A 19,862-nucleotide genomic window follows, 5' to 3' on the forward strand; every position below is an offset into this window, starting at 1 on the left:
CATTTGCAGAGAGGAACCCATAGACTTAATTCACCCAGAATTGATGCATTTTACCTTTTTTGAAACGGCTGCAAGTTTTAGCACAGGTGGTCCATGAGCACACTTAAGCAGCACTTTGGCATCTCCTTATAGTACAACCCCCCACATTTCAAGGCCCAAATCCCACTGGGTCAAGTCCCAAACTGCAACTGAGCACAGCTCAATCATTCAAGTCTATGCAGCTCTCCCACCAGGCAAGCATCCTCCCTCCCAGACCCAGCAGTCTTGGGCTTTGGATACCCCCAAATCCATGGCAGGCATCCTACATGCAAGCCCCAAGTCTTGTGGCCTTAGGGTTCAGATGCCCCCTAGTTTCATTTGCTCCTAGTCAAAAGGCCAGGAGCAAGCCATGGGGGAAAGTGTGAATGCTGCACCCTGTTGCCACCAAATTGTGCAGTCGAGTTTTCCTGCATTCAGGGGAACTTGCAGGGATCAGCCTGCCTGGAGTGGAAATGCCTCACCCTGGGAAAACTACCTTGTGTGATCATGGGATCTCCCGTATGCATGTTATTAGTCCAAAACCAAAAGGCTTAGGATTTACCACATAGTTCATTGGGCTGGGTCCCAGCACAGTCAAGCCATGGTGACCACACAGCTCAGCACTGTTCAACATGTATGCACGCTCCACAAATGATCCATGTGCTAATTAGCCCCCACTAAGGGCTGGAACCGTGTGCTCTTGTCATGAGTCCTGGGATCCAAAAATATGCAGATGAAGCATAGGGCAGCCTAGTCTGGCTTAACCTCATGGAGGATGTGGCTACACTAATCATAAGCACCAGGCTGAGAAAGGGGGCAATAGAGGGATTCTGGGTGAACTTTTTGGGGCTGTTTGGTGATGTCTGCCAGATGTTCAAGGCTGGTGAAGAAACAGGATTAATTGGAAATGGGAAAGAAAGGCACAGCTCAATTGTGGGAGTGAAGAAGTATAAATGTATACAATGTAGTGGCTCACCATGACTAGAAAAAAATGAGTTGGGACCAAGTGCTGCATTTAATAGGTACTACCCATGTCTTACTCAGGTGGACTGCACTAACCTATTCTTGTGGTTGGTTCCCATACTTACCTGGCAGGGGAAAATACCCTGACCAAGTAGGTGGCTTAAAAATGGTTGTGTGTGGTGGAGGGTACACCACTGTCTGCTTGCAGACAGGACTCCCTACAAGAGCCTCATAGTTAGCTTCCCACTAGCCAGCTTCCAGTGGAAACATCTAAGCTACATGCTGACTTTATGGAAATGAGAGACTCCTTCTTCGCTTGCTCCTGTGGCTACACAGCTGAGGGCAAATGAAACTTGGGGGCCTCTAGGCCTGCACTTCGGATGCTTGCCGAAGGATTTGGAAGCATCTGAAGCCCAAAGCTGAAAAGTCTGGGGAGGAGGATGCTTGCTGGTAGCAGGGCCACAAGGCTTTTGAATGATTGAAAAAATTCAGACCTGATCTGGCTAATTTGACTTGGTACATGAGGAATTTTCACAAACCCCCCTCCCCCCCAAAAACTCTACTTTTTGATTAAGATCAAGCATTTTTGGCACCAAAGGAGGGTGACAGGGCTGGCCCTGGCCCTCTTGGTGCCAGTCTAATATTGCAATACTTCTAGGCCCAGTGCCCAGTCCCTGTGGAGGGAACACCTGCCCGTTTCTTTTCTTTTCTTTTTTTGCAGGCCACACACAAAAGAGGCTCCCATCAGCATGTCTGCCCAATGTGGGTCATGTGATGCTCAGCATTGGCTGCATTTAATCAGCTTCATAGTTGGTTTCCATTACTGAGTGCATGCTGCTTTTAGCAGCATTTCAAAGATAGACAACAGATTTAATGCAGTGTCCTTGTATGAGAAAGTAAGATGAGAGACAACTGAAAACCTCGTCTTGTAGTCAAGATAGTATATTCTGAATAAATTCCAAATAAGTCACGTCTCTCTCTGCAGCCTGCCACGCACCAGATGTAATAGGGAGCACTCAGGGGTTTTCTTGTACCCAGATCAGAGACAGCAATGGGATGTTGCGCAGTAGATGCAGTGCAGATGGGGTTGCCAGGTAGCAGACAAAGTTCATAGGAAATACAGGCTCTATAAACAAGCAGGCATCGTAGCAGGCCATTGCTACAGTACATCCTAGTCTATGAGCCCCTGACGGACAAAGGCAGGATAAGGATGTCAAAAGTTTAGGAAACACAGAGCACCTGGCTTGTTCATGGAGGTGCTTTTGGCACCTGGGTGTTGTTCTACCTCCAGTCCAAGAGCCGGCCAACCTTATTTTTGACTCTCGTCTTTGGAATGGAGGAGCTGGAGCTGGAAAAGGATTTAAATCCCCCTCAGCGATTCACAAGAATTACCTAAAAGTACACTCACTAATACTGGCAGTGCCTGGGGGGCTGGGGAGAAAGCAGCAGGGACTCTGCCATGCTAGACCTCACCGTACATCTGACAGGTAATTGCATATTCACGTGGAAAGATCAACCCTTACTTTCATATTAATAATTAACCATTAGCAGGATCACCCTTTGTCCTTACAAAGCTGCTTGCACCAGATATCAGCTCCATCTGCCCACATTTCTGAGATTGGGAACTGCGGGACCATGCCATTAAGTGACATGTCCAGGGGCGGGTTGAACAATGGGCAGAGTTAGGAAAAGAACCGACTTCCAGTCCCTGCTGAAAACGTATCTTACCAGTAACTTTATCAATCCTCAGACATTTAACTGGAAAATCAACTTGTGGCTTAAATGGAAAGCAACACCTGCAATCTGCAGACAATGAACAGCGCTGATCAAGTTAAAGGAATATGCATGTTTTCTATTAAGTGACACACGCAGAAGGAAGGGCAGAAGAATACATTTACACTGAACAGAAGAAACATTCAGCACTTGCTGCCTCCACTGCAGTCTAATCTGCAGCATTAGGTGAAACAGGAAACAAATCCAAATGCACGAAGCAAAGGTTTATAATTAGAAACATTGGCATTTTCCTGGTTCACAAGCCATAACCTACTCTTCCAGCTGACCCTTATGTTAACAAGCTTCGTAGCCGGGTTGATTTTTCTTGGTAAGTGTTTAGGGCACGTTGGGGAATCAGTCCGATTCAATCGCACAGAACAGTGGTTCTCGCAGTGTGTGCTCTGTGTGCTGCCGGTAATGAAACCTTTCCTGGCGATGCAAAGATATTTTGAGAAGCGAGCAGCGAAGCGTTGAGATCCCGGAAGTGGACGTGGAGATGGGTCTCCGGTGAAATCATCCATGGCAAAAATAACTCTTCCCTCTCCCCCACCAATGCCTAGAACGCTTCAATGCGTTGCGGCCGGCTCTCCGTTCCGGGTGCATTTTGCACAGCCATTATTCCACTATTCCAGTCTTACATGAAACAAGACACAACGATGTTCCCTCCACTGTGGGAATTTCTAGGGAGTTGCATTAAATCTCCCCGATTCCAGCGCACTTAGATCATTTATAAGAAACATTCATTCAAACCACTGCAAGACTTGCCTACAAACTACAGGAAGGAAAAGAAAAGCAGCATCATTGAAGTCAAACTTACCTTCTCCCAATCAGCCAAATTAATATGGAGAACAACCGTCACAGAGCACTTCCTAACAAGACATTTAGCAGTCATCCAGCCTGCAAAACCTCAGTTTTCTGAAGAGCCAAGAAATCAAGACATTTAAAAGGCTAGTTTTCATTGCAAAACTTTGTTTAAATGTTTTTAACAAAAATATTTTTACCAAAGATCTGGTAACAGATTGTTTCACAGCGTTACCGAACAGGTGGACTATTCATGAGTGCTTGCAAAGAGCAGGCAATATCTGAAACTGCTCCCTTCACAATGCCTACATTTAAAGGTGAACTTCTGTTACCGGTATTGCGGCACCACCTTGGAGCGGTAGCACCCCAGTATCCTGGATGCTATCAATGAGATCTTTTCACTGGGTGCCCAGATAAGGCACCTGACCTGCGGCTGGTAACCGGCACCTTCCCGAGGTGCGTTAGGACGTGTGCCGACTTGACATCTACAAACATTGACAGCGTTGTTTTTAGCCAGCACTTAACGGGGATTTCCTCCCTTGCTTACCAAGCTGCAGATGCTGACAACCAAAACCCAACTCTGCTCCCTGCTTTGTGCTGCATGTTTGATGTCAGCCGTGTTGGAAGCTGCCCTCTCCGGCTTTACACCTAATCAGTGTGGAGGGGACTTGTATACAACAAGACACCCCTGGAGGGAGGAGTGGGAGAAACTCCAGATTTTTAGGAGACCAAATATATACATTCAAATTCATTGCCTTGGGGGGAAGTCCCCACCTGCCCCCCAGCCCACTCCTCTGTGATGAGCCGGAGGACATGGAAAGAAGTGCAGATGGGAGGGGTGTAGGGACCAGGGAAAAAGGAGCCCCTCATAGCTTCAAATTGAATGGCTCCCCCATCACCCACACCGACAAGACTTTTTCCTGCGTTTGGCTGCTAAGAGGCTCGTTGGCCGAGCAAACCTGGGGCACAGGGGTGCCTGTTCACCCCACCAGCAGGAAAGCCAGAGGCTTGTCCCAAAGAAAGCCCTCTTCCCCCAAATGGGGGATCTCATCCCTGTCCACCTCGACATTCATTTTAATGCTGTTGTCGACTTCTCCCCAATCCCCACTCAGTCCTCTCACACGGGAAGGTGACAGCAGGAGGAAAGTCCCAGCGTTCAGACAGTCCTCATCTTCAAGCACCCCAAGGGTTTACCTGCCGCAGACAAGGACCTGGAAATCGTTCATGTGCTTCCAAGGGATAAACAACCCTAGCTGCCCTTCGAAGTTGAACCAAATTTGGGATGCAAGGTGGTAAATCCTCTGACATCAGGACCACCCTTGCACTCTCACTGAGGCTTCGGGCACCTCCATGGAGAGGGGACACAATATCTCAGGACTGCGAGTCCCCAGCTAAGGCAGTCCCGAAGAGACACTCCACCCAGTGTGGTTTGCTCACGTACGTGACCAGGCCCCCAAGGAGGTAGGAGGCAAGCGCTGCTTTGAGGGCTGGGTAACTTGGACTGCAAGCGGGCGCTTTGCTTCACGGCTGCGCTCCAGGCAGCGGTCAGACAGCTGGGGGAAGATGCAGGGTGGAGGAAAGGCGCTTATACTCCCCCCTACTGACCTCTATTCAAAGGGCCAAAGCCCTGGGCCGCAACCCGCTGCAGCCTCACCCAACCCCGATCCCTGCCGAGTTTGCACACGAGTCCTCTGCGCGGAGGAAGGACGCAGCTGGGCCTCACCCATCACTGAGGCTGTGCCCTGGGGCCATTGGAAGCAAAATAAAATAAAATAAAAATTAAGAAACCCACAACCCCCAGTCAAACAAACAAACACACACATAAATCAACAAATAAATGGGCAGGGGTGGGGGGAGATTCACGTTCCTCGTGGCCAGGAGCAGTAACAAAGAGCAGAGAACCGAAATCAAATGTTTATGTTTATATTTATTACAGCATGGAGGGGGAAAAAAAGAACCGCTTCAGTCAAAAAACCATCCCATACCAATGAAGACAATAATTTAGCTATCCATTTTAAAATACATTAAAGCCGGTCTGTCATTTCTCACTTCAGAACAAAACCAACAAACAAAAGAAATAAAACAAAACAAAAAAAAAAGAATAAAAAAAAGTTAAAAAGAGATGACCCATTCTGGAGACAACGGGTGTATGCGCAATGCCACAAATCTTCGTTTGATTTTTTTTTTATTATTATTTTTAAATATTAACCTGACTGTAACTATGAGACTGACACCCCCCTCCCCTCCCCCCGCCCTCATGCCCCGATCCACCCAGCAACTTTCTACAGGTAAAGCACAATTAAAATGCCTAGGAAAAAGAAGGCAAACATTTAAAAAAATTCATATTACACGCTAAAAAAAGTCTGTCATCTCATGTCTTGCAGTCAGAATAATAAAAACGAGCCAATGTTCCCCCAAAAACATCTCGAATGAAGGGGTGCGGAAAAAAGACATCCCTTTAATAAAACATTATCAACAAATATCGTACACAAACTACAATGTATAATAATTACTTTTTTCCCTCTCTTATTTTAGAACCAGACTACAAGGTAAGAAAAAACACTGAAACAAGATACAATGTTTTCAATAATCCGCACAAAGGTAAATCCAGGGAGATAATATTTTACATAATATGATATACATGGATCAGAAATGGAGATTTATAAAACAAAGACCAACTACAGGGTAGTGTAATGTACATAGATCCCGAAGTTCTGGAGAGTGTCACTTTACATGGTTCTCTCGTTACTGTTCTGTAGTCACCTCTACCATGAGAAGGAAGGTAAATTTTAATTATTTTTTTTTCAATTTTTGTTTATTTTTTTATTACAGAGTGAGCCTACAGAATAGCAAGTATACATTTTAACAACAATAATTACTTAAAAAGTATCTCCATCCAGTTCCAAAGCATATACAGTGAAACCCTGATAAGATCACATCTTTTTTTTTTCTCCTTTAAAAAACCCCCCCAAAATTAAGTCAAAATGAAAAAACGAAACAAAACCAAAAACAAACAAAACAAAAAAAAGGAAACTCAACAAAGACATTAGCTTGAGATCACAGTTTCAAAGTCCCAGGTCAGATTAACCCTTTCTTTCTCCTCTCTCTTTTGGTGGAAATGAACCCCCACTCAAAGACTGTCAAGGGGGTGGGGGGAATGGACTTAAGGAGCACTCCTTCTATGCCATGAGGGGGGTGGGAAAAGACTAGTACAGTGCATGCCAGTAATTGCAGACAGTAAGATCACTATTCGTTCAAGGATGTGATCCTATGAAGGGCCAACTGCATTAACAACTTTCTACGTAGTAGTGGAGAGTCTCTTCCACAAGCAGGTCTGGTTACTGGAGGAGGAACTGTCGTGCTGCAAACAAAAATAAGAAGGAAAAAAAAACCCCAAAAAGAAAAGAAAAGAAAAAAAAAAAAAACACAAACCAAACCAAACCCCAGGCCTTCCCAACACCCCCCTCCCCCCCCAAATTGTAAACTGTCCAGTTTATTTTTAAAAAAATATGACTACAACAGAGACAACATGAGATTTCATATCTAGACTAGCTTTCCTGGCGTCGCACAGCACAAACATACAACAGGGTTTTGTTTTTTTTCCTTAAAAGAACAAAGCAAAGAGACTGGAGTCGGGTGCTAGAGGCTTCCATTTGTTTCCAAAAAAAAGTGTCATGTACATATATAAACCCTTCCGCACAAGAAGGATCTTGTCATGTCTTGAAATATTTTTAAGTTTTGTCCTTCATGTTTTATGGAATAAAAAGTTCAGCCTTTTTATTGCATGAAACTAAAACTGGGGTCTGGGCCCCCTCACGTCTCCCTGCCAATACACCTAGCTTCTTCTTGCATAATTTCTTTTAGTTCCTCCAAATGGCAGCTGACTCTCTTTATCCTGGAGAGGAGGAGGGGGGAAAAAAATCACACACTCATCGTCATGCTGGGGGAATACTGAAAAGAGAGACAAACGCAGAGTGAGAACGGGGCAAACCAGGCTGAAATACTAAGTGCTGCTAAACTGAGGGAAGAGAGGATATAAAAGTAAGACTTGGGCTTATGAAAACGATAAAGCAACATAATTGGATCTAATAAATCAGAGAGACAGAATATGCTAGAGACTCTAATTTATCAGAGCATAATCCGCTCCGTAACTGTCTTTCCAGGGAGAAAATAACCCACCCGGTATGGGGTAGGAAGCAATTTAAAAAAAAATTAAAATGCATGCATGTATCTAATGCTAATACACTGAAAACAGGGGAGTCTCTGGCAGCTGTACACAGAACTTCAAATCCAGCGTGGATATTAGTCTCCTGGTCTCAAAGATACCAGGGCGCGTTTGATCAGAGCCCGCCTGGCTGGGTCTGCACAGGCGCAGCCTGGAAACAGCAGGGAGTGCTGCAGGCCCGAGCTGACTTGCTCCAGAGCCTCAACAGGGGGTCCCAGACTTGGACGAGCAGGGGGAGCAGGTCTTAGCTGTGGCTCGCCTGCATGCAGGAGGCCTGCATAGAGCCAAGTCTCTCAGGTCAACTCTGCCAGAAGCAGGCACGTGGCCAGCAGGAATCACTGGGTTCATCGGTTTACCGTACCAAATGGAGAACAAAACTGGCCAACACCACCAGCTGGACTGCTCTCATGCTACCCTTCCCCTCCTCTCCTCTCTTACGCCCAGCTATGGCTGCTTTGGGCGTGTGCAGACGAAACGGGGGCCCTAAATTGAAACGGTAGATTTTTAAAAACACCGCTTCAACTTAGGGCCAAGTAAACCCCAGTGTGGTGGCACACCCATTCACTTACCTGCCTCTCCGGCAGTGGGGAGGGGAGGGGAGCTGCCAGCGGGTGGAGTGGTCCCTGGGCTGGAGTGGGGGGCTGGTGCTTTCCTCCGCAGCAGCGGTAGGCCCCCCAGGCGGCACCCGCCCACAGACACCCAGCTCAGGGAGCCCCAGGGGGTACCGCAGCTGTGGAGGGAAGCACCAGGCCCCTGAACAGCTCAGGCAGGCAGGGCTGGGGGGGGGGGGGGGGAAAATCAGGCTCACTTATTTTTTTTATTTTGGGTGGAGCCTGCCTTCCCGGGCTGCTGCCAGGCTGCCTGCAGGGCTTCCTGCAGAGCCCATGATCTGCACGGAGCCTGGTGCTTCACTCTGTGGCTGTAGGGTAGCAAATTAAAACTCCAAGGAGGAGTCTTAGTTTGCTGAGTCCCAAGTCATTTAAGGCGCACTGCACTGCTGAATTTGCTACAGCGGCTGGAATTACTGTGCAATACACCACTGACGTGTGCAAACACCAACACCATTAAAGCAGTGCAAAAGCATTTAACCTGCTTTAAAGTGTTGTGCACACATGCCCCTCGTTTCGTCTACACACGACCCTTGTCTTTGCTTAAGACTATGAGCTCCATGGTTCATCTCCCTCTGCAGATTTCCAGATGCACAGCAAGCAGTGGGCAGGAAGCATCACACCACCTACTTTGCCTTTGACCTGAATGGGGAATCAGTAAGGCACAGGGACCAAGTGACCCACCAAGGTCAGACAGTGAAGTCAAGAGTCAGAGCTTAGGCATCAAAGCCAAGTTGCTTGGACAAGGGTTAAGTATCAGGCTTGCTCTAACATTGGCTGTTCAAAGCCCCTCCCCACCCCACCCAACAGGAAGCAGAGAGGAAGTGGCCCTACAGAACGCGCTGGAACTCCACACCAAGAAGGCTTGGAGTCCTGGAAGGAGAGTGACTCACATTGTCATTTTGGAAGGAATGGAGGAAGTTGCCTCCCAGTTCGCCATCATCTCTTGGAGTGCCCGGGGGATTGCTAATGCCACTTATGTTGTTTGGAGAATTCTACAGGAGACAGGAGACAAGGAGGCACGTTACTGAGTATGGACTGACCAAACGCTTTGCTAACAATCAACAGTGGAAGGGTATTAAAGCATTGCTTCTGCTGAAATGAATGCCTACAAGTGAGGGCTACAGAATGGGGGAGAGCTCCTGATGTCCCTTTATATTGCACTATTGCAACCTGTGAGTGCAGGCACACATGCACACACATGCATGCACTCACACACTCTTATTGCTGATGCTTTCTTTACAAGAAAGAATGCTAGAATGATCCACAGCTTTATGGCCACAAGACAACACTTACTTTTGGAAGTCCATCTATGTCACCTGACCCTGTATCAAAGAAAGGAAAAGAGAGAAATCTTACTAAAAACATAGCTGCATTCCTTGTTCCTATTCAGCACGGTGTCCCCCCACCCACCTCTCAGTGAGTCCATTTGATGCTGGAGCTTGCTGAGCCTGGGCAGAGGCAGCCTGTGGCTGGAAGCTGCTATCCCAGGGCCTTACTAGCAGCAGCCAGCAGGGAGGTGCAGGTCACAGCTGGGGCGAGACTGCCCCGCTTGACATCTGTCTCTGGTAAAAGGGGTCACTTGGCAGGGCTGCGCAGCACGGGTGCCGAGTGCAGCTCTCCCGACGGTATGGCACTGGCATGGCTCCTGAATGGCACCATCACAATGACAAAGTTCAGCTGCAGGGGCCTTGCTGTTCCCCACGGCCCTCTGTAGCATCGATCGAGCAGCAGCACAGCTCGGCACTGTGCACGAGCCCAGCAGAGGTTAATGAGCTGATCTGCTGCTTTCAATTAGACATACAGCACTGAGGTTGAAGCTGCTCCTCCTTCCTGCATCTATCACAACTGCTCAAGCGAGCCTGTGGCAGCCAGTGCTCCACATGGGTGAGGAAGAGGTGGGCCTGGGTGCATGGCTTGAGGGAGGGGGTGGTAACAAGGCTGGTTCCCACAAAGTGAGGCTTTGTGGGCTGTAGGGACAGGGAAGAACACCATTCCCAGAGCCCTGAGAGCTCAGCGCACAGGTCTCCAAAGCCACAGACCCTCAAGTAAGGAGAAAAGCAGGAAGCCCCAAACAGCAGCAGCATCTTTACTCAGCCCGACCCCGAATGGCATGTCACAGGGGACACTGGAGGGGGAGGGGGGCAGGTTTGGTGTGCATCTCCACCCCCCCCCCCCCCCCCCCCCGCCCCCCAAGCCTGGCGAGTACTTACCTAGTGATCCATTCATGTGATGTGGCTCCATCCCGCCCATGCCTCCCATCGGGCCGTCAGAACCAGGTCCCATTGGGAACTGAGAAAGGAAGCGACCAAAAGAATAAGCCCCCATTGTTCCCCCCAGTACCGTGCACGCTAGCTTGTGAGCTGGTGGCCGCAGCTTCAGGACAGACACCAGACACTGTCCTGCAAGTGGACGGTTCAAGTTGTGCCTGCACATGGAAGTGTTACACATTTTGCCTCTGGCAGGGAAGTCACCTCCCTCCAAAACTTCTCAGCCTCAGGGAAATCCCAAAAAGCATTTGGCTCTGCTCCTATAATATGCAACAGAGATCAGGGCCAGCACCCTCCACCCAGGACAGGGGCTGGGGTTGACTTAGCCATTGCAACTTCCACTATTAACTGTGTTCCAATTTACATCAGCCCTTGGGTATTTTCAGGACTCTGATAAATCCACGTAACCATTGGCCAAGTCTTACTCACAGTGGAGCTTAAGTGTATAGCTGGCTTTGTTCTTGTCCCGATATACAGCAGTGTATATGGCCCCCCACACCTCCACTATAGGGTAGCTACAAACTGATGGCAATTCTATTACACAGCATCTAAGCACTTTCTCGTCTACACGGGGAAAGTACCAGGCACAGCAATCGTGGACACCTGCATGTGCTGAGTGTGTGTCTACATGGGGAATGCCCATGCTTTATGCTAAACTTTGCAATAGTGGGCAAACCACTAGTCAGCCAAGAATGAGTGCTGGTAACTGGATGGGTCAAGACGGCCCCCCATTCAGAAACAGGGATCTCTTCACCGCATCAGTGCTGGGATAACCACCTCTCCCCACTTGGTTAGAAGAGGATTCATTTGTAACCCCCCCCCCCCCCCCCCAGCTCTGTAACAAGCTGATTTACTGCTCAAAGGCACTGCAAACAGAGGAGCTGCTGGGGGACTGTGCTGTCCTCTGAGTGCACATGGTAACAAGCTCTCCGCTCCTCTGCGAGAGAGATGTTACCACTCCCGCTCTCCTGCTGCACCAGCAGAGAATCTGCCCCTGCCACAGAGCAGCAGTGTGATGTCCTGGTATGGTTGTCAGCCCTCAGCACCCTACCATTGCCAGAGGCTCATGCACAGCATCCTGGCAATTCGGGAGCTATAGTCCCTGATGCGCTATGGTTGCCACCCAAACAACTGCACTTCCTTACAGCCATGAAGTAGAGTTTATAGTTTTAGGGGCATGGACGCTGCCCCCGACAAATCCCTGAGTGTGCCAGTCACTATAAGCATTATGCCACCATCAGGTACCTGCATGCAACGACGTGCTGAGCCCTGTGCTGAGTGGCCTCCTCCCTTTGATGCCAACATACTTGTGACAGGCTTTGGTGGCCACCAGAATGGACTCCAAAACCTCTGCAGGCCACAAGCCCCTGAAACCTGACCGGGCCCCAAATTTACACTGCAAGGTGCCCCCATGGCAGCAGGTTTGAACTAGCAACTGCTCCAACTCCTTACACAACCTCCCAGCTCCCTCCTGCCCTCCACTCATGACCAACAAACTGATTGAAGCTTCAGTACCGCCTTCACCACCACCGAGCACCCCACAGGGTGCCCATCAGTGCTGTCTGTGGGGCCTCCTGTTGGGATAGCTGCATGTAGCTCCTGAAATCATCCACAGCAGTTGCCCTTGAGCTGTGTGAGGAGGCTGCCCTAGGGCTGAGCATACTCCGTGTGTAGAGCTCCTGGCCCAAGAGACCAGCTAAGCTGGCTCTGCCATTCTTCATGGAAAAAAAACCCCATTGAAGCCAACTGCTCCAGAGTTCAGGCCAACTGGCTACCTCTGCTCAAAAGGGGCCCAGAGACCTAGGGCCCATCTACACCACTTGGTGTGACAACCAACACCGTGCTTCTCCATGCACTACCCCCAAATGCTACCCAAACTACTTCCCATGCTACCTCCCTGCATGGCGGGTGGGCCGATTAGCTTAGGCACATTTGCTTTTGGTGTGGAGGAAGTATGTGCAAAGCAGTGCAGCTCATGCAGACATGCAGGTGGTATGGACATGACCCTGGAAAATTCAGAGGGTGGAGGTTAGCATGGAGGCGCACCCCACAGCTCCTAGAGGACAATGCCAATGGCTCCTCTTCCCTCAGGCAAGCACCAAACTGCACTGGTTTTGTTTGCAGCAGTCACTCTGAGGCAAACCCACACTTGGGCACATTAAAAAAAAAAAGGAACGGACATAATTGTTCCTGTGCCTTTACTCCAATTTTCCTAAGCTTACGACAGGATTAACGGTCCTTAAGTGACTTATCCAGCCATCACAGCCACTGGTGCTCAGGTGCCAAACTCAAACTCAGGCTCTGCCCTGTACAATCCCAGAGTATTACAAGGGAAGCAGATTGAATTACGTGCGAGATCTGAGCCCATCTTCCTTGAATGCCTGGAAAGCACCCAGCAGAGCGGGTGCGTCCACACCAGGAAGGGACGCACGTCTGTCCTCCACCACCTTGTTTCTTTGCCTCTGAACAAGGAAGGCCGGCTGACTAGGAGTGACTTAGGAACTTTCTGTTCTTACATCGCTGGACCAGAAGTTCAAGACCAAAACTTTCACATCTTAAACTATATACAAAGGGGAGCACAGAATGAAGGTTTAGGATACAATCATCTTAACCCCCCTGCAAAACCTGATCACTGTCACCTGTATTACACACCACCCTAAGAGAGCTCCTCTTTATTTCACCACCAATTTGCTGACAAGGGCTGGTACTGCCAACAACACAGAGATGAAACCCAACTGAAATGCACTGAGAGTTATGCCTTTCTACTCTCCTGAGCATCTCACTGTACGCAGGGGTGTACTCAGCTTTGCTATTTTCCTCTGAAGTCACTTTTCCTTTTCATGTAGGCTTTTATTGTTATATACACCCGAAACAAAGGAGAGGGGTGAAAATTAAGACTTGCATGTGATGACAAAACCCTTCCCAACTCATGGTGGGGGAGGGGAAACCAGCTGCAGAAGGACAACACCTGGAATAATTTTAACCTCGTTTTTGGAAAGGACGAGATTTGAGGCTGGCTGCATCCCTTTAAATATGACTTGCAAGCTGAACGTGCCGCTGACATGATCTTGACCAGAGCTGCGTGAATGCCATCATTTTAATAAGCATAAAAAATTAACAAAGTCGCTGAAGAGTTAATCACTTTTTGATGGTTTGTTTTATTTCTATTTTGTAACAAATGGCTGAAATCAATTAAACTGCTTTACCCTCAACTGATGAAGTTAATTATGATTTGTTATGGTATCTGATATGTAAATTATTAGAAAGCAGACTTACATTCGATCGACTGCCTGCAGGCGGTACTGGATTAATCATTGTGTAGATGTTGTCACTTGAATTTGTTGAATCTGTAGAACAGCGAAGCCCAGTAAGTCAGGGTGATTAATTCATTTCTTAATTAAAACAAACTCACGCCACTTGAACTCATTCTTTTGTATTTTATCACCTAAAATTCCCTCTAAGTACCACCATTTTCTGGCTAATTTGTATTTAATGAAGATTCACAAAGTTTTTAATCACAGAAATTCAACTGTGAAAATAATTCAACTACTAACTGAGAACTGCAGGGCTTGCTTGTCAGAAGAGGCGTAGAAAGATAATTTGCTGCTATGTATCACTTAACACCTCAAAATTATCCAAAGCAATGTTCTTATTACAGTGTCGACATTAAAAAAAAAAAATCCCCAACCTATTATAAGAAAGGAGACCTGTGTCTATATAATGAACCTAGTAACAGATCCACAGTTTTAAATCAAGTCGCAAAATATAAATGCACAAATGAAACGTGGGTTGTAGCGGCTGACTGGGGGCACCTATTAACATATGGATTGTTTTATTATGACCCAGCCTGAAATGTAGGTCAGAGTTCTCATAAAAATGCAGAAGCCGAGAGAGAGAGAGTCGTAATATTACATTTTAGCTCCACCCCTGCAGCTGTGGTACACCACAGTTACAGACAGCAAGGCTACTTCCCAGGAGCCCAGCCGCCCTCCCCTCCTACTGATCACTACAATGCTTATTAAATCAGCCTTGCAAAACTGTCGGAGGAATTCGCAAGGCTGGGCAGACCCAACATGCCCACCTTTACAAAGGGAGGAGGAAAAAATTCTCCGCAACTCGGGAGATTCGCTCGCCTCCCAGCAAAGAGCAAAAAAAAGAGAAGCTGCCTGCCCCTGGCAGGTACAATTTTGCAACGCTGGTTTTGAAAAAGCCCCAGCAAGTTAATGCATTTGAGCCAGAAGAAAAAAAATGGCTGCATCCCCACAACACACCTTTTTTCAGCCTGACATTGTCCTTTTTATAAAGCAAGAAGGCGCCCGAGTTAAAACGAACAGAGGAAGCGAGGAGCCTTTTGAGTAAAGAGTTTGGATTTCTTATATTTATTGCATTTTTAAAGGGGTGAACAGAATTTGGTTCCTCTCAGCCTCTAACCCAGGGGTGGGCAAAATGTGGCCCAGGGGCTGGATGCAGCCCGCCAGGCCATTCTATCCGGCCCGCGGGGCCGCTAAAAAATTTAGAAAATTAATATTAATCTGCCCTGGCTGCCTGTCATGCGGCCCTCGATGGCTTGCCAAAATTAAGTAAGCGGCCCTCCGCCCAAAATAATTGCCCACCCCTGCTCAACCAATACCCAGGCAACTCCTTTGCTAACTGGCACAGAGAAGTGGGGTGGGGGAAAGAAGACAGAAACACACTCAATTTTTCATAAGGGCGTTTTGTCATGGGATGTGCAGCATTTTGCACGTTTCTTAGTAAAGCACAAGGCTGAGTCGCATTAGAAGGCCAGACAAATTCAACAGGAAGCGACAGCCGCTTTTTAGGGAACCGGGGATCTGGGTGCCAGCGGGCACCTCCCCACTTCGCGCGGTCACGCGGGAGCACCCCCCATTTCAGCCCTCCGGGAACTCAAGCTTCCAAGGGGTCGAGCGAAAAAGCCACGATTCAGACACAACCACAGGGGGGAAAAAAAAGCATGGAGCACAGCAGTGCTCGAGTGCCAACTGATGAACAAGGGGGTCTGTCATTTAAAAGCACCCAGGAAGTTGGGGAGTTTTTTTTTTTTTTTAAGGGCTGAATTGAACGGCTGTTGAATATTACCTGCAGGACTAGGCATGATAGGTGTCCCGGGAGGGCCTCCACCACCAGGGGGCCCCTGTAGACAAGATTAAACACACATCAGAAACCACTGTGATAACACACTGCAATAGGTCAGCGAGATCCTGCTGCTGTCAGCAGGAATGCCTCACCTTGGTATTCAGCCAAGCATTAATCTCCTGCTAAAACCTTTGATGCACTCTCGTAGCCAAGGTACAATTCTTTATTTAAGCCTCGAGAAAAATCAGGACTTTTTTGTCTTTCCGAACCGGCAAGCGCTCATGGGGAGGGTATGTGTGCAGGTATGAGAACGTATTTGCCACAACACGTAGGGCAGCACTTTAAAACCTCGTGGGAGAAGGACATCGTTCTGGCAACTGAAAGCACATTGCTTCTCCCCTCCTCCGCACCCCAAGGAAGGTCTCGCATTTCGCGATTCCTGAATCTGCTCAAAATTCCCCATCAACCCAGGGATAAAAGGGGGGCAGCTTCGTAAGGGAATCTAGCTCACTCCGGGCTGGTTAAGTCAATCAACTCATGTGGGTGTGAAGAGATTTGATGCTCATGATTTAAATCGGACAAGTAAATCAGTGAACTTACCACATATGTACCAGGCGATGAAGAGGAGTATGGAATCTAAACACAGATCATAGGACAGAGGTGAGTCTCTAAAATACAGCGTCTCCCCAAAGCACTGTCAGCCACACACCTTGATCTCTTGTGCCCACACCCCATTTTCATCAAACAGAAGCACAAATTAAACTGAATTCCAGCAGCTTATATATGCCCATGATACACTTAATGTGCTGCCACGCAATCGTTTGCTTACCCAGTCGCCCCCCCAAACCTTATGATCAGTAGCATACAAGAGACAAAGAAAATTAATGATGTGAGAGCAAGGCTGTGGGCGTTCTCTGCTATGTCCAACATCTGGAGTTCCCAAATGACCAGGCGCTTGCAGGAAGATGCTGCCTCCCTCCTTCTCTCTGTGCTATTCCCCCAGGTCCCTCCCCAACGTGGGCGAAGTGTTGCAAATCCTCATACCCCTTCCCTGAATCACAAAGACACTGGCTGGAAAGCCAACTAAGGAATGGATTACAACCAGGACAGAGTTGAACTGTAGACATGCTGCAGCAGTGGTTGGGTGAATGGAAGTGGCATGTAACCTAGTATTATCTCCTTAGCTGGATTCGTTGGCTGACACACCCATGATAGGAAGCACTGTGTGGCATGAAGGGTGCTGCATGATGCCTTCGGCGCTCGTCCCTGTTCGAACCCACTGTAACCCTAACTGTCCAGGTTTCAGCATCCAGCCACTTCCATGCAATACCTGTAGACTAGCTAAGTTCTTAGGAGGAGGCTTTTAGGAAAGAGGTTGAGCAAGAGTAGAGTTTAGACAAAGATACAGAAAGGAAGCCACATTTTATAGGGTGCTCTAAGCCAGTGGTGCTCTCAACTTTCTGGGTCTGTGGGCCAGATGCATGGCATGGGGCTGGTCCATGGGCCAGATCCCACATGCAGATGTAATTCCATGCACTGACCTGATCCCATTCATTGGATTTGGCAGCACATCAGCCTGACCGCCCCCGCATGACCCATCTAGCGTGCCACATCTGGCCGCACACCAGCCCAATCCCACACGCCAGATCTGGCTGTCCCCTGGCCCAACCCCACACACCAGATTCAGCCACAGAGTGACCCTGTGCGCCAGCTCCACCGTGGACTGGTGATCTGGTAAGCAGGGCAACATCATCATGCTCACTAAGCTCCCCATAGGTCTGGAAATTTGGGAGCAAGGGAGCAGCCATCAAATTTCCGGATCTGTGGGCAGCCCTGTAGGCAGATGACGCAACTCCACAGGTAAGCACCACTGCTCTAAGCCAATGTAGATAGAGACAAACTTACTGAATTAGCACTGCTGGGATTGGGCCATGGTCTTCCAGCACCTGGGCCCCTAGAATTAAGTTGAAAAGAGAAAAAAAAAAAATAAGCTTTTGATATACATGAGACTGGGTGCAGCATAACAACAATGTAGAAGTGGGATTCCATAGCGCATCCCACCGTGAGAGTCAGAGCCACAAGCACAAGTTATAGTATCAAGGATTTGCCTTACATGTTAATTCCAGGCATGCCAGGGCCTAAAGAGTTGGGTGGAGGTCTCATTCCGCCGCCATAGTTCTGCAATGATAACCAAGGATCAGTCTACCATAACGAGAAGGGAAACCGGAGAAGAAAAGAGAAGGGAAAAAACAAACAAACAAAAACAAGAGGGTTAGTTTGTGAAAATGAACTTTAATCAAAAAAAAAAATTAGATGATGATGAACATACAAGCAATTAGCAACTGTAAAAATAAACAGGACAGTGGTATCTTTCCAGTGACTCTTGGCAAGACATCGTGGGCCACTAAGGAATACTGAGGGTGGACGGCTTCTCAGGCACCGTAGAAAACGCGGACAGGAGCAGAGAGGATTGTTCAAACCTAGACCAGTGCCTGGCCCTGAGATGGCCCAAGGATACTGGGGAAGAAAGAGGATGCCCCTGGCCCCATGATTAGGGAGGGGGAAAGAGTCCAACTCCTGTAGGCAAATCAATCCACGGGCAGAGATGGGGAAAATGCCGTCCCCTTGTTCATCAGAGGGAAAGACGCAGAGAAGGAGAGAGTTGCTGCTTGAAGAAATTCTTGCTATGGTATAATGAGAAAGTGATGGCATGTAAAGCAGAAGAGGATGCCAACAGCACAAATGTTCGAAGCAGCTTCCTAAAGAAGGAAAAGCAGCCTGCCACCCTACTCGCATCCTAAGTGAAAAAACACGGCTGGTCTTCAAGTCACCACAGAACGCTGTGTACTTGGGACAGACACACGCACGCACGGGTGTACAGGGGAAACACATACAGAGCAGACCCCATTAGGTATCATGCGAGAGATCGCACCAACTGAATCATCAACTCCAACCTCTCTATACCAAGGAGAGGAAAACGTGCTGCCCTTTCAGCACAAGGCCCAAAAGTATGGGGAAAGAAGTGATAAAGCAACATAAATTACTGAGTCCATCTTCAGGTGTTTAAGAAATCTCCCACGTAAATGCTTATTTTGCCTATGGCACGGTTGCCAAAAGCATCCGATTCTGTAAGAACATCTCTACTGGAACACCAAGCTCCAAGATGCCGTGGCTTACAGGGAGACCTCAGAGACCGCACTTCTTTGCCTCTGGAGGTCGGTTCCCAACTCACACAGTGCCTGGGTGCATCATTCATGGTATAGATCAACCTTCCCACATTGTTCCTGTCCCCCACTGAATTTCTTCCTTACCAAGTGGATTCTGTTAAGTCCATTCTCATGACAGGCCTGCTGGGCCGATTCAGATTGAAAACGCATCATTTACCCATACGGTGAGTGAACCACCCAAACTAGCATCCCGGGACTTTAGAACAAGACAAAGACAAGGATATCAGCAGCCCACGACAGGGCAAACTGTGCCAATGCTCATGCACAATTGCAATGAACAGCGGCAAAAAACGTTTTCAGTGAAATGCCCATTGCCCTCCTTGCTCACGCCAAGAAGCTCAGAGCAACCATTTGAAAAAGATGCTGGGGATTTGCCTGTTTGAGGAGAGGGAAAATATGCGTGTGCCTCCCTGGAGAGAGAAACTGCCAGGTAATCCCCTCTGTTTCAAGGCGTCTTTGTTTTAACCCCACCTTCCCCTCCTGGACCTTGACTCGCTCTACAATCCCCCCTTTTCCTTCACAGCCCCAAAGAACTGCCTTTTTCCAGGCTGCTGCAGCCTCTTCCTGAAGTCCTGATAGGGCAACTCTCTTTCCCGATCAAAGCTGAACAGTTACCAGGGCGGTACTGTATGGACATAGGCCCTTATAATGTCCCACTTCAGCAAAGCACTGAAATATCAGGTTAATGTCAGGCATACATTGAAGTCCAGTGGATGTAAACTGGAATTAAGCACATGAAATGCATTACTATATCAGGGTAGGAAGAGGAAAAGGTTACCCCCCAAAGTAAAACACTACCAAGTCATAAGTCAGAGGTGTTAAATAGAAGTAGGGTCACCTTACATCTCGGTTTGGCTGGGACAGCCCCAGATTTTGTAGGCCG

General features: G+C 48.1%; 1 protein-coding gene across 4 annotated transcripts in view; it reads right to left on the reverse strand.

Annotated features, from left to right (window-relative positions):
• Positions 1 to 5,462: 5,462 nt before the first annotated feature.
• SSBP3 (single stranded DNA binding protein 3) overlaps positions 5,463 to 19,862 on the reverse strand; it is a 133,712-nt gene continuing 119,312 nt past the window's right edge. For 2 of the 4 annotated variants that reach the window (XM_059727856.1, XM_059727859.1), the window contains 9 exons: positions 17,866 to 17,954; positions 17,658 to 17,706; positions 16,353 to 16,388; positions 15,756 to 15,810; positions 13,935 to 14,005; positions 10,602 to 10,680; positions 9,685 to 9,713; positions 9,282 to 9,383; positions 5,463 to 7,506 (listed from right to left, as the gene is read on the reverse strand). In XM_059727856.1, coding sequence (XP_059583839.1) covers positions 7,477 to 7,506; positions 9,282 to 9,383; positions 9,685 to 9,713; positions 10,602 to 10,680; positions 13,935 to 14,005; positions 15,756 to 15,810; positions 16,353 to 16,388; positions 17,658 to 17,706; positions 17,866 to 17,954 — 540 coding nt within the window. In that variant the 3' untranslated portion in view covers positions 5,463 to 7,476. The remainder of the gene's footprint in view (positions 7,507 to 9,281; positions 9,384 to 9,684; positions 9,714 to 10,601; positions 10,681 to 13,934; positions 14,006 to 15,755; positions 15,811 to 16,352; positions 16,389 to 17,657; positions 17,707 to 17,865; positions 17,955 to 19,862) is intronic. The other 2 variants (XM_059727858.1, XM_059727860.1) reach the window with 1 other exon arrangement.

The sequence above is a fragment of the Alligator mississippiensis genome, chromosome 5, assembly GCF_030867095.1.
Source record: "Alligator mississippiensis isolate rAllMis1 chromosome 5, rAllMis1, whole genome shotgun sequence".
NCBI lineage: Eukaryota > Metazoa > Chordata > Crocodylia > Alligatoridae > Alligator > Alligator mississippiensis.